The sequence below is a fragment of the Podarcis filfolensis genome, assembly GCF_964270895.1.
Source record: "Podarcis filfolensis genome assembly, chromosome: 3".
In the NCBI taxonomy this organism is placed as follows: Eukaryota; Metazoa; Chordata; class Lepidosauria; order Squamata; family Lacertidae; genus Podarcis; species Podarcis filfolensis.
Genome location: NC_139606.1, coordinates 106,771,115 through 106,785,855, shown reverse-complemented (window position 1 = coordinate 106,785,855; position 14,741 = coordinate 106,771,115). Strand labels below are relative to the sequence as shown.

At 46.7% G+C, this 14,741-nt stretch overlaps 1 protein-coding gene across 1 annotated transcript in view; it reads left to right on the top strand.

Moving 5' to 3' along the window:
- Positions 1-8,274: 8,274 nt before the first annotated feature.
- KCNK12 (potassium two pore domain channel subfamily K member 12) overlaps positions 8,275-14,741 on the top strand; it is a 42,084-nt gene continuing 35,617 nt past the window's right edge. The window contains exons 1-2 of the mRNA XM_083605419.1: positions 8,275-8,575; positions 9,220-10,441. Of these exons, the coding sequence (XP_083461545.1) occupies positions 10,099-10,441 (343 nt within the window). The 5' untranslated portion in view covers positions 8,275-8,575; positions 9,220-10,098. The remainder of the gene's footprint in view (positions 8,576-9,219; positions 10,442-14,741) is intronic.

The following is a 14,741-nucleotide window of genomic DNA, read 5'->3' as shown; positions in this document are numbered from 1 at the left end:
AGCTTCCGTGCAGAGCCTGGCTCAAGCTGCCGGTGGAGCAGCAGCCTTCTCTGCTGGATGGAGTGTCTTGCTGAAGACGCAGCCGCTCTCCTTGAATGATGATGCTAGGAGGCAACAGCTTTGAGTTGCATGAAGGAGACAAGGGCGGAGAATTGGAAAAACCATCAGCGTTCAAGATGAAATGTACCTGCCTGCAACACAGCACATTGCTCGGGATGTGGCTTGCAAAGAGGGGAGGATGCCATGAAATCACTGCTGTAGCTGCTCTGTTCTCAAAGAATAGCACACATTTTTACATTTCCTTCTCCAACAGGGATGGGGAACCTCTGCTGCCCTCTGCCCCGATGACAACCGCCATCATCCCTAGCCATTGGTCTTACTGGCCAGCACTGATGGCAGCTGGAGTCCACAAGCATCAGGAGGACCACAGGAAAACCCACCTCTGCTCTATGGCCTTGTCTTAAAGCAAAATCTGAATTTTATAACATGGGGAAAGCCACCCTGCCCCTCCCCCCCCCCCAAACTGAGTGTGTTGTCAGCCTGTAACTCTTTTGAGAGTTGCTCCATTAGAAGAAAATTGGAATTGTAATGCCAGGAAATGGTACGTCTGTATCATTACTCAAATTACTCAGATTATCTCCAGCATGAAAGGCATAAAGAGTAGCTGCGGATCTCCCTGTAATTCTGAAGGGCTGTTTCAAAGTAACTGATGTAAAGGAAGTGGCGAAAGCTTCTTTAATTAATGGTTGATAGCTGCAAGAACTAGAAACAGAGACTTTTTTTTCCAGTTTAGGGAGGTGTTTTGACTAAGCAGGGAGGATGATGGGGGGACAAAACTAGAATTAGTTGGTTCTGCCTGCCATTGGTTCTTGGGCCACCTCCTGTTGGCCTCCTTGCCTTCCGCTCTATCAGTCCTAACTGCAGTGGCAATACAGAGGAATGGAGGAAATGTGTGGTGCCTTTGCAGTTCTCTCTCCATTGTTGATGTCCCGGTGCCAGCGCTCACTCTCACTAACTGAGCCATGGAAGGCATGGGTGAAAATAGCCACTCTCAGAGTCATTGTCCAAAGGGGAAGGACTCCATCGAAGGCCCATTGACGCTCTCCTGCATGGTGTATAATCAGAGGCAAACAATCCTTTAGATGGTATCCTATGTTAAAGGTAAAGGGGCCCATTAGGTCCAGGCGTGACCGACTCTGGGGTTGCGGCGCTCATCTCGCTTTATTGGGCAAGGGAGCCGGCATACAGCTTCTGGGTCATGTGGCCAGCATGACTAAGCTGCTTCTGGTGAACCAGAAACGCCATTTACCTTCCTGCTAGAGCGGTACCTATTTATCTACTTGCACTTTGACATGCTTTCGAACTGCTAGGTGGGCAGGAGCAGGGACTGAGCTCACCCCGTTGCAGGGATTCGAACCGCCGACCTTCTGATCTGCAAGTCCTAGGCTCAGCAGGTTAACCCACAGCGCCACCCGTATCCCTTATCCTACGTTAGTGCTGCTCAAAATAGACCTCTGGCTCTTGCCTCTTCAAGCAAACCAACCCACTTAGAGACCTGGAGACAGAAGAGCCTCCAAAGTCAGCCAGCTGCAGCAGATTTTCTCAGCTTCCCAACCTTCTCCAGCCTTGTCCATAATGGCTTATGCTTGTGACCACATTCTCATAGCCTCAACCAAAGCCAGGGCCTTTTCAACTCTGGCTCTGACCTGGTGGAATGCTCTGCCTCATGAGACCAGGGCCCTGCAGATCTGATTTCTTTCCGCAGGGCCTGTAAGACAGAGTTGTTCTGCCTGGCCTTTGGCTTGGAGTCAATTTGATTCCCTCCCCCTCTTTCTTTTTTCCTTTCTCCTCCTGTGATGAGGCTGCATTTTAATGTTTTAATGTTGTATCTTAATCTTGTTTTTAAGTTGTATTCATTCAACTCAGTGGCGTAGCGTGGGGGGTGCAGGGGGGGCGGGCCGCACCGGGCGCAACATCTGGGGTTAGGGCAAATCCATGGGTTAGGGGGCGCAAATCCACGGGTTAGGGGGCGCAAATCCACGGGTTAGGGGGCGCAAATTACTTGCCTTGCCCCGGGTGCTGACAACCGACGCTACACCACTGATTCAACTTGTTTTTATTATTAGTCTCCCTGAGCCCGGCCTTGGCTGGGGAAGGTGGGGTATAAGTAAAAATTATTATTATTATTATTATTATTATTATTATTATTATTATTATTATTATTCTCCCTTATGAAAATGAGCCCAATTGCCAACGTCTTCTGCAGAGGCACTTTACAGTAATTGCCAGGACTTTGAATTGAACCCAGCCACAGTCTGGAAGCCAGGGAAGCCATTATAATAGAGGAGACACATGCTAACATAGCTCAAGGCAGCACTATAGCTACTGCATTTTGCACCAAGTGAAGTTTTTAGTGCTTTTCAAAGGCAGCCCCCATGGAGAGCATGTTGCAGTAATCCAGTTACAAAAGACTGTGTGAGCATCACAAGCTTTTCAGACATGGGTGCATTTGGGGCCCTGTCCTGTGCTGGGGGGATGGAATCCTGCTGGCCAGAATCTAGGAGCAAAGTTGGGTTCCAGAGCATTTTATAATTTCTTGCGATGTGCAAAAGAATGTCCCATTTTGGTGCTCCCAGTGAGTGTCATATGGCAGGGGAACACCTCCTACTGCCTTCTCAATGAGCCGCAAGCTGCCCGTAGGCATGTTTAAATCTGCACCGTTGGAGTTCCTCGCTTTAAGACAGCAGGCACAAACACATTTTAATTACAATCCACTCAATCTACTTCAATTGCGAGCAATGTCACATTCGGCAGCTCACATTTGATGGTGCCCAGCGATAGGGAAATGGTGGTGCAGAGGTTGGTGGGCTCCCCTCAGCCCCAGTTGGCAGGGCCAAAGGTCAGGGATAATGGGAATCCTCCACATTTGGAGAGTCCACCTCCCTTGATGTAACCAAAAGAGATCATTTCAATCTCCTGTAATGTTATGGTGAAGGTTTGAAGTTCAGTAAAAGTTGGACATTCACTGGCAGATGTTGGACATTCACTGGCAGACATTCCAGGCAAATGTCCAGACTACCTGAAGGCTCAAAAGATATACTGGCAAATGTTGATGGTTGCCTGAAAGTGATTGTCAGCATTCACTTGGGTATGTCCAAAAATGGGAATACATATTTGGAAGCTTTCACAAATTCATCTGAGTTTACAGATGCTTACATGTGGATGGAGGCATTTACCAAAATATGGATGCTCACTGAGGTACAGTTTCAGGGCTGGGACCTGGGATGTAGAAAGGTTATACCCAGTGGAATCCTAAACCAGCCTACGCAGAGAAAGTCTGATTGAGTTCAGTGGGGCTTATTCCCAGAAAAAAATGGGTATAGGATTCCTGTCCTGGGCAGCCAGAACATTTCCTGTAAGTCAGGAATGGCAAGCCTGTGGACCTCCAGATGTTGCAGGACTCCAATTCCCATCACCCATGACTATTGGCCATGCTGGATGGGGCTGATGGGAGTTGGAGTCAAAAACTCCCATCAAGTTACCCATCTGTGCAATAAGCATTTTAGCTGCTGAGTGACAGGAATCAAACACAACTGGATGGCTGGAGAGTGCAAGGGTAGGAACCCTTTTTCATTCCAAGGGCCACATCCCCTCACATGCAACTTTCCAAGGGCCGTATGCTGGTGGTGGGTGGGGCCAGAGATAAAAGTGGGCGGGACAATGGATGTCACTCTTATCTTTGTACAGTAGGCTACATTCCAGCCACATAAAGCCAAAGATTTCTACAAGCGCATGCACATTTTCTACCCCCCATGGAAACAAGGAAGGTGAATTATCACAGTCCAAGGAACAGTCAGACAGGGCACCTGCAAAGTCTTTCAACCAGGGAATAGTTAAAGTACCAGTTAAAATCACAACACCAAATTTGCGTTTCTTTAGCAGTACATGATGTTCTGACCTGTTTTCAGACGGGTGGCTTAATTAAATATCTCCTGGGCGCATTTCCTTTCTTTTGCATACATGTTGCTCCAAACAACCAAGCTAATACCGTTTATTATTCTATTAAAAATTGCCTTCATCAGCCCAGGCCTCCTTTAAAAAAAGAGAGAAAATAAAATAAAATGACCCTGTGTACATAAACTCAGGAAATTGGGTTTCTGTCAGAATTTCATTTGGTCTTTGTTTAATACATGTTTAAATAATAATAAGATAACTTATTAAGGATGCGGGGGGGGGGGGGAGGGAATCTCCACTGCAGAACTGAGATGCAACCTGATTGGCAATGAAAATGTCCTAGTTTATTTCACGTTATTGCTGGGCTGAACTCTATAGCCTCATTTATCCAAGCAGAAACCACCAAAACAATGTATATTTGCACAGCCATTTGCCCTAAGATAAGTTGCACATGTCCAGTCAACCTCTTGAATCCACGAATGAGGCCTAGTTTATGCATGGAAGCAGAACGAAAGATTGGAGTGCATCATTTCAGAGTTCAGGTGTAGGCTCCCTTTAAAAAATAAATAAATCCTCCTCTATGGAGAAACCTCCCTGCAAGCAGAAAACTAGCACATTAGGGGGAGACAAGGCAACAAGCAAACAAGCAAACATGCTCCTTTGCAGTCATAGTGGTGGTTTCTTTTAATATTGCAGAGAATATATAAGGAGCCTTGCTGGATCAGGCCAGGCCAGCCATCTTGTTCTTGTGTGAAGCATGCAGCCAGAAGAGGTTATTCCACAGCTATTCTCCCACTTCCTTCTGTTGCATCTGCAAACCAGCTGCCCTGAGAGGGGCAGAGGCAGCAGTGCGCTGTCCTGCGCCATCCATCGTCTCCCTGGCATCCACCTCCATCCACAATGTGATGGAAACCTTGCCAACTCTCATCAAGGCCCAATAGCGTCATCCCTTCTTGCTGATACATTCTCTGCAGCTACCGGCGCCCAGGGACCGTTAACATCATTTCGAAACCCTGCTGTGGAACCTCCTAATGATGTTAAGAGACTAGCAATTCCTTGACTCTGGTATGACAGCTTTCACTCCTAACAGCTGCGCAGGCGGGCAGGAGATTTTGCAAATTACAGCTTCTCCCATCATTGCCACACGATGACAGGAGAAAGTGCATCTCTGCCATGACATTGCTGAAAGACAGAAATGCCTTTCAAGGCGTTTAAGCACTGATCTGGATTTATGTTTGTTGTTGTTTAGTCATTTAGTCATGTCCGACTCTTCGTGACCCCATGGACCAGAGCACGCCAGGCACTTCTGTCTTCCACTGCCTCCCGCAGTTTGGTCAAACTCATGCTGGTAGCTTTGAGAACACTGTCCAACCATCTCGTCCTCTGTCGTCCTCTTCTCCTTGTGCCCTCCATCTTTCCCAACATCAGGGTCTTTTCCAGGGAGTCTTCTCTTCTCATGCGGTGGCCAAAGCATTGGAGCCTCAGCTTCCGGATCTGTCCTTCCAGTGAGCACTCAGGGCTGATTTCCTTCAGAATGGAGAGGTCTGATCTTCTTGCAGTCCATGGGACTCTCAAGAGTCTCCTCCAGCACCATAATTCAAAAGCATCAATTCTTCAGTGATCAGCCTTCTTTATGGTCCGACTCTCACTTCCATAGATTTATGTTTACCTCCCTGGAATGCCCAGTCTCTACCAAAGTGATGTAAGATGGTAGGAAGTACAGTTTGAAGTAGAAAAGCAGCAAGTGGTTGAGAAGGTGCTTTACCCTCACCCTCCCTTCTTTTTCCTTGCAGCTACTCTCTCTCTGTCTCTGTCTCTCTGTCTCTGTCTCTCTCTCTCTCTCTCTCTCACACACACACACACACACACACACACCTTTTCTCCTAGTTGCTTTCTGGAAGCATGTTTGCTCTGTCCAGTGGGAACACAGCTGGCTCTTCACTGTACTGTCCCAGCCTGAAAACACAGTTTTTTAAAAAAGAGAGATGCTGCAACTTTTAAAGTTATCTAGCATATAGTGGCACTACTCAATCACAAGCAGGTGTAGTGGTTAGAGCATGGGTAGGCAAACTAAGGCCCGGGGGCCGGATCTGGCCCAATCGCCTTCTAAATCTGGCCCACAGATGGTCTGGGAATCAGTGTGTTTGTACATGAGTAGAATGTGGCCTTTTATTTAAAATGCATCTCTGGGTTATTTGTGGGGCATAGGAATTCGTTCACTTTTTTTCAAAATATAGTCCGGCCCCCCACAAGGTCTGAGGGGCAGTGGACCAGCCTCCTGCTGAGAAGGTTTGCTAACCCCTGGGTTAGAGTATCAGAGCAGGACTGAAGTAATCCAGGTTTAAATCCTCATTCAGTCATGACCCTCACTGGGTGATCTTAGGTCAGGCACTATCTCCCAGCCTAACCTGCCTCACAGGGTTGTTATAAGGGTGAAATGGGGGGGGGGCAGTAAGAACAATGAATGCCACCTGGAGCTCCTTAGAGGAAAGGTGGGGTATAAATGAAACGAACAAATAAATAGATAAATGTCACCACTAAATCTTATGACACTGCTCTGTGCCAAACGAGTCCACTTTTACGACTGGCTCTCATGCAAGAATGCCCCAAAGAATCAAGGGTCTGCATTGTTGCAGCAGCAAGAATACATAGTCATATGCTGACAAAGGCATTTTGCAGGGGGTGCAGATCAGACCGCTGAATAAAACAAGTTCCTACTGGAATACTCATAAAATTGTGCCTGCCTATATATATAGAACAGGGACGCGGGTGGCACTATGGGTTAAACCACTGAGCCTCTTGGGCTTGCCGATCAGAAGGTCAGCGGTTCGAATCCCCGCGACGGGGTGAGCTCCCGTTGCTCGGTCCCTGCTCCTGCCAACTTAGCAGTTCGAAAGCACACCCAAAAGTGCAAGTAGATAAATAGGTACCACTCCGGCGGGAATGTAAACGGCGTTTCCATGAGCTGCTCTGGTTTGCCAGAAGTGGCTCAGTCATGCTGGCTACATGACCCAGGAGCTGTACGCCGGCTCCCTCGGCCAATAAAGCGAGATGAGCACCGCAACCCCAGAGTCGGTCACAACTGGACCCAATGGTCAGGGGTCCCTTTACCTTTATAGATATAGAATAGATACAACTAGATCTTTCCACCAACCTGCATCTACCGAGACATGGCAGAGCAACAGTTCCTTGAAACCAAGAAGGATGTCTCAGTCCTCCCCCCCCCCCCCTTGACACATAGGCTGGAGGGACACAAGAAGTTTGAAGAGCTGAGGGGTGTATAATAGAGAGGCATTGGCTGAATGCCTTTGGTGTACACCTGTATTTATTTTCTCCCATTATTGTCACTGGCTGAAGAGGTCTGCAGTTGATTTGTTTGTTTCAGAAATGCAAAACCTCTTGCACAGAGAAGACAGCGGTGCTGCCTTCTTGAGGACTGTGAAATAATAATAATAATAATAATAATAATAATAATAATAGAATTTATATCCTTTCCTTCCCCCTCTCCTGCCCCAATGAGTGTGTCTGTAACCAGTGCTATTTGGAGATAGACGGGCTGGTATTGGTTGGGTGAATAAGGGGTGACTAAATCAGTTTTTGTATTTCTCTGCAAAGCTGCGCTAGATGATAGATGGATAGATAGATAGATACAGATATAGATAGATAGATGTAGGCTTAATTGAACCGCTGTGCATCAATTTATGCACACCTGTTCCATCATATTGATGTATGTTTATATGCAAACCTATACGACAGGTATTTTGGTATAGTGACCGGACATAAGGAACAGACGCCAAGTCATCGAGAAAGATTTAAAAAACTGTCCTGGACTTTCGACGCAGAGAAAAGTGATGCTCCTCTGCCCGATCTGCAGGACGTGAAGACACCAACCCTCTTCCAGAACCAAGCGGTTTTTGTTCTGTTCTGTTTTGGGGTTGTTGTTGTTGTTTTCTGTGGCAGATCCTTTTGCTGTTGCTTCTGGAAATAATTCCTGCCCTGGACCAGCCTCCCTCTGAGCGCGCCCAGCCACCCTCCCGAAAAATAAATAAATGACAACCTCGTGCATCAGCATCAGAAACGCCCCTCTAGCACAAACAGCAGGTCCAACAAGAAAAGATAGAAATAATAAAAAGAAAGAGCTCTCCCGGCTGGTGGCGAAGGCGGGCACAACCGCCAGCCTCTGGCCATCCCCGTTTGCTTCGCATTGGGCGAGCCGGCGCGCTTTGCAAGACCCAGATCCGTCGCGAGAGAAACGAGGAAGGGAGGCAACGATCGTGGATCGACTCGCAAGCTGGAGCTGGAAGAGCCTCCCCACCCCCCCGCCCCCCGCTCTGCCAGCCCTCTGAGCTCAACTACAGGCGGGGACTGAGAGAGGGAGCGAGACTGGAGTCGCGGGCGCACGCGGAGCTGCAGTGCGCTATCCGCGGTGCTGAACAGCCGCACTGCCTTTCCCAGCTATTCTCCCCACCGCCAGCGCTGGCAATTCGGATCAAGGAGCAGAGGTGAAGGCGACCCATCAGCACCGCCAGGTTTACCAGAAGCCACTTCAGGAACGTTTTGGGGGCTTAAAAAAAGAACCTGCACGTTCCGGGGAATCAGAAGTACTTTGAAAAAGAAGATGGTGCGTGTTTGCTCACGTCTGGGTTAAAGGAAGCGCTGGGCTGGAGGCTGCGATTGCGGGCTCCGGGAACTGGGGGTGGAGTAGGGAGAGAAGATGAATGGCCAAACTAAAGCTTCTGAAGTGGAAGCGGAAAGAGAAGTACCCAGGGGTAGTTCTGTCTGAATAAACAGAAAGGGAAAGGGGGGGAAAGTGAGCTTGGTAAAGTACCATTTGCTTTTGGCACACTGTGTTGTGAATTAAGTGTGGGTTAATCTGGAAGGGTTGTATAGAGGGCAGGTGGGTCATGCGTTAAGGAAGGGGTCCAGCTGGATGACCTCCTGGTCCTTTTTTAGCCCATTCAGTTTTAGTCTGTTTTCTTCTTTAAATGTCTTCGTTTTGAAGTGCATGCCCAACAGTTGCTTGGTTTGGGAGGGTGTAATCTATATCTCTGTCTCTCTGTGTGTAAGGAGCAAGTCAGGTTCTTGGAGTGATACCAGCATACTAACAAAAACAAAAGTCACACCACCCCACAGGCGAATGCTCTGTTGCGTATGCCAAGCATTTTGCTGAAAAAAATCCATTTTGAGCATAAAGATCTGCAAAGAGGGATGCGGGTTAGTGAGCTGAGACCTAAATAAAGCTCTGCTGATATCTCATTGATATAGGTCTTTCCAACCCATGAGAGATGCCCTCAAAGTTGAAGCAAGTGAGAAAGGGAGAGGCCGGTTGGATGGATCAAAGTGACTTAAATACAGATTGGTGGTATCTCAATAAATGCTGTCTGAATGTACACTCTTGCAGCCTCCAAGATTGTGTTGAAGGCAGCTGGCCTCTGTTTTCCTGCCCTTGCTTCAAGTAGATTTCCAGATACATCTGGCACACAAGAAGGCAACTTCCACACAGAATCTAGGAGACCCAACAGAGAAGAACTATCTATGCTGGCCATGTGTTATTGAATGAGTTTCATCTTCAGGCCCCCTCAACTAAAAGGGAGCAGGGGTTAGCAAGGAGTGGGGTGGGGGAGGATGGCCGTTTGCAAAGAGATCACTTACTCCATTGGGAATCCTTCAGGAAGAAGACGACACCAGATTCTGCCGGCCTTGCCTACCATACCTCACTATTACTGAAATGGATTGAATGCATTTTCTCATTGCTAGCCTTTGGTTCAGATAACAGCTGGAATACAAAGAATGTGGCCAAGTGGAGCTATCTGGGTTGGGAAAGTAAAGCCATTTCTTACACCTCAATGGCCAGTGAAGTCAAGAGCTCAGCACTGAACTGCAAGAATGACAGAACCCCCAGCATGGCTCTAAAAAAATCTGTGTGCCTAGGGTGATGTGGGGTAGCCCTGTGGGATACAGATAGGTGGAATTATTCGTTGACATTGAACATGACAAGCCAAGATTCATGACTCAGAAAAGAAAACCTTCTAAAGAAGGACCCAAGTTTTCCTCTTGGACTCTTTAACTGGGTGGTAGCTCCATGCCGCTGTCTCCAATGAGGTGTTGGTCGCTGTCCATCACCTCTATGGTGCTGAAATTTGGATGATGTCTATCAGGAGATCTCAGGGCTGCTGCTGCGTGTCGCATTTCAACGAGGACAATGGTAGGTTCGTCCTCTTAGCGGTGCTCATCATAGCATACCTGACAGCTGGAGCCACCATCTTCTCAGCCATCGAGAGCCCATCTGAAGCAGAAGCCTTGCAGCGTTGGAACTGGACCCTTCAGAACTTCAGCCAGATCTTCAACATTAGCCTCCCTGAGCTACGGGCCTTTTTAAGAAGTTATGAGGCAGCCATGGCTGCCGGCATCAGGGCAGATGCCCTCCGACCAAGATGGGATTTCACAGGAGCTTTCTATTTTGTGGGAACAGTGGTGTCAACTATAGGTAAGTCTCTCTCTTTCTCTCTCTCTGTCAAATGTCTATAGTCAACACCACATTCTTAAGAAGTAAAAGGTCAATAATGTTCTTCACCACATCATTCACAGATTCATCCATCTAAACACAAAAACTAAAATGCTTCCTATTTAGAAATGTGTGTATGTGTGAAGTAACATTGTTCCAAAACAGAGAAGCCTAGTGGTCTGAGTAGTTTGCAAGCTGATGCCATTTTGTACAGTGTTGAATAAGTTATTTTCAAATTATTTATTTATTTTCTTTCTTACCCACCTTTCACCAGAAGGTCTCAGGGTGGCTTACAACATATATAAACATAATATTATTTGAACTACAACAAACACTGATAACCCTACCCATAAGCCCAAAAGAATAATTCCAAATGTTGTACACCTTTCTCTCTCAATATGTTTGCATTCTCATCTTCCTTTCTCCACTCGCCTGCTACTTATTTTGCCCGCCCCCCATTCTGGTATCCCAATTCCTTTCTCTTTCCTCCCCCCTGGATCTGTCCCTTTTTGTCTCTGTATCCCAACCCAAACTCTAATTCATTCTCTCCACCCTTCCTATTTCATCAACTTGCCTCCCCCCCTTCTCATTTAGGTTGAAGTCCAATGTGAAATTTGAAGAATCTGTCTTATTAGCATCTACGCTAAGGGTGTTTTCACGCTATGTAAGATCACATGAAGCTTTAGTGTGCTTGCCACTATAAAGATGGGAGACCCAATTTAAATCTAAAGTGCATTCTGTGCAACATAGAACACCATTTTCATATGATTATATAACCATCCTTTTGATACGTTTTCAGGTGTGAGCTTTGGATCAGTTTGAATGCAAATCAGCCAGTCTTTAATGTGAATAGAAAATGCCAATTAACTAGAGTGCACATTTTGGGTTGGAGTTTTTTTTCCCCTCCTGTAGTCCTACCTGCATTGCCAGAAGTGCAAATATTGTACAAGAGGTTCAACTGCACTTTGTAGTGTCACTTCTGAAACTGATCTGCAGGGAGGAGGGGGGCACGGGAGGGAGTTAAGGACTAGGAGGGGACGACATTTGCAAAGATTGCCAGTGATCATGCATATGGTATTGTTTTGTTGTTGACTTCATTTCCCCCCGCCCAAAAATGAAAGAGTGTGGGTTGAGCAATGCACACGTGTGTGCCCCTTTCAGAAATCCAAACAAACACAAACAGCTGCGACACACTTTAATGAAGTAGATGAGGTGAAGTTCAGAAGTGATGTGTGTTTCTCTTTCTAGAAAGCTTTCCTAAGTTGCTATAGCAACTGGAGTTTGGAAAGTGTTTGGAAAGTCAGGATGCCTCTGTTAAACACACACACACACACACACACACACACACACACACACACCAACACCAACACCAACACCTGCCATCTCCCTACTGTGTAAGTAGTTGTCTATATACTGGATGTGGAGTGAGTGCAAGGGGCAGACTGGGGACAAATGGTCAAATTTCTGCTCCCTGCCTCATCCTCATATCCACGCAGGCTGCAGACCTAGGCCCATGGGATTCCATAGGTCTGGAGTTGCAGTGTAATTCAATCAATTTGTGAGTAAGCCGTACTGCAGTGGGGCTTACTTCTGAGTAGATATGCACAGGTCTACTCAATCACTGCTGCTAAAGTATTTCTTTATTTTCCCCATGCCTAAGTTGAAACCAGATTGAATTGTCCTGAAACTCTATATCCGCAGAACTCTAGGCAAAGAGAAATTCTGGATTTCTCCACAGCCATGAGATTTTCCCCTCCCTCCCTTCCCTTACACTGATCAGCATAATTTATCTTATGATTGCCTCAGCGTGAAATGGAATTAAAAATGCATACTTCAAAGCAAGAAGTGAGTAAATAATATCTGATAAAAATAGGATTCGGACTATTTTTGCGAGAATCTTTGTTTGCTTGTGATTTTTAGCCTGAAGACAGTCGTTTGCTCTCTCTGGTGGGTGGATGTGTGTAAGAGTTACAGAATTTTGTGCAAGAAAACGCGTGGAAAATTGATCCGTAGATCAATTGGGTTGCAGAGACTAAATCAGATTTAGGGTCTGTGCACATCGCATTTGCTCAGCGTTCGCCCTGGGCTTTGCCGGTGTGACACAGGCATGCTTTTATGGCATGCCACCTGAAGATACATTTAACTGTGTCTATGCTTCTGTGCAGAAGAGGGGCAGACAGGTGGCAAGGGGAGAAAATGGCGGAGGGTGGGATTGCAGGGAGAGAAAGACGGGTGCGCACCCAATTTCAACCCCAGCCATGCTCACCCCAGCCCTAATTCCACCCACTTTAGACATGCATTCTCTGTGTATCCAACTCTCCTTAGCTCCAGAGAGCTTCTGCCTTGCTTGCAGAAAGCCCCGACATCTCCAGGTAAATCTACAAAGGACTCCCATTGGAAAACCTTGCAGAGTCAGTGTTGACACTGGGCTAGATGGACCCGTAGTCTAACTTGAGTTAAGGCAGATTCCTATGTTTCTACAACTACAACAAAAATGGTTCCTACCCACAACCCCCTGGATAGAGAATGACGTTCCATTAATGGGCCCTGCAGGTCAGTCAAGGGTGAAGGTGTTTGATGAATGGCATTTTGACGGCTGGTGGCTACTGTCTGCCGGCAACATCCCACCTGGAGAGAACAAGTTGCAATGGTTCAATTGCAGCCCATGAAGCAGACGTGTGAGGGTTTGTGTGTGCAAGTGTGTGCGTTTTGCTGCTGGTTCGGGAGCTCCAAGAACATGATATTTGCTTCTGAGATAAACTGATACTGCTTTAAAAACTAGCACCATCTCCATTGGCATCTGATTCTCTCTCTCTCTCTCTCTCTCTATGACCAGTATATTCCCCTCTTAAGCAAACAGGAGCCATAAAAGGTTGTCTTCCTGAGATGTCCTGTTGCTCAAGGAAGGGCCACAAAGCACTAGGTTAGGCCTGCTGAGAGAGACCACCTGTCTCAACAGTATGCTCAAGAAAGGCTGCCCTTCCTTTCCTCTGCTGATTTCAGTCTAGCTCCTGCTTCGTAGTAGGTGTATAACTAACAGCAGCTGCAAAGCTGCTGGTGGATGCTCACTCATGGGACCACAGTACGTTGGTCCTGCAGATGGCTGCACTAGTCACCAATTCAACTCTGGACACAATTCATAGTTTGGGTGGTTACCTTTAAAGCCCTAGACGGCTTCAGTCCACAATACTTTATGGATTGCTTCCTACACACACCATGCTATCTTTCCCTTAAGAATGGAAAGAGAGGCCCTTCACTGTGTCTAGGATGGAAGGCGGGCAGGCTGGGACAAGAGACAGGGCCTTCTCAGTGGCTGCACCCAAATTATGAAGCACCTCGCGCCCTCACGTGCAGCCAGACCCTCTCCCTCACTGTTTTTCACCAGCTGCTAAAGGCCTTTTTATTCTGACCAGTTTTTTTTTCTTTTTATGGGACAGAAAATGCTTTTGTGATTTTTTCAAAGAACTATTGATTCTGTTTCTTTTTTGTTTCTTTTCTTTTGGGGGGAACAATGGGAACTGCAGTTCTGGGTAGGCAGGCAGAAATCTATAGCAGAGGGTGGTTAGCACCCTGCACTGAGTTACAAGACCCAGGATCCCAGAGGGTAGAATTCATGCAAGTTAAACTAGAACAAAATCAGTATTGATATGTGGTGTAGACACACCCTCATGCTCTCCCATGTTCTCTCTTCCCCAGCTCAATTTTTCTACTTTTCCCGAGGCTCACCCTGTTTGGTGCCACTGCTGCAAGCCATCTCATGTCAGTGGCAAGGGCAGTTCATACGTCCTCAGCATTTGAAAAGCAATGACTTGCATTGCTCAGAGCAACCTGGATAAAGTGCAGGGTTCAAAGCACATTCTGTAACGCTGCACTTATAAGGAAGGATGTTGGAATTTACTGGTTTAATTTCATTTTAAGGGCTTGGGGCGAATTTAATGAATAAGGACGGATATGGATGTGAGGTGAAAGCAGACTACATGCCCCTGGAACTCCTTTGACAGCAAGACTCCCGTTGTGTTATTGAAACAGGGAATAAAAAGAGGAGAAGCAAAGGTGGCTTTTTTGCCACTCACAGCGACTAGTACTTTGATTGAGAGTAATCTCATACTTCTTGCAGTATCTCAGAAAGGCAGCGTCCAACACTGGGGCTTTTCCTCATACGCATCTGGAAGCAATTTGACTATTTATGCACTTAACCAGTCAAAAGATGGGTAATCCACCAATTAAAAACTATTTAAACCGATGACAGCCCCAATCATAATAAATACTTTCAGTAATTGTG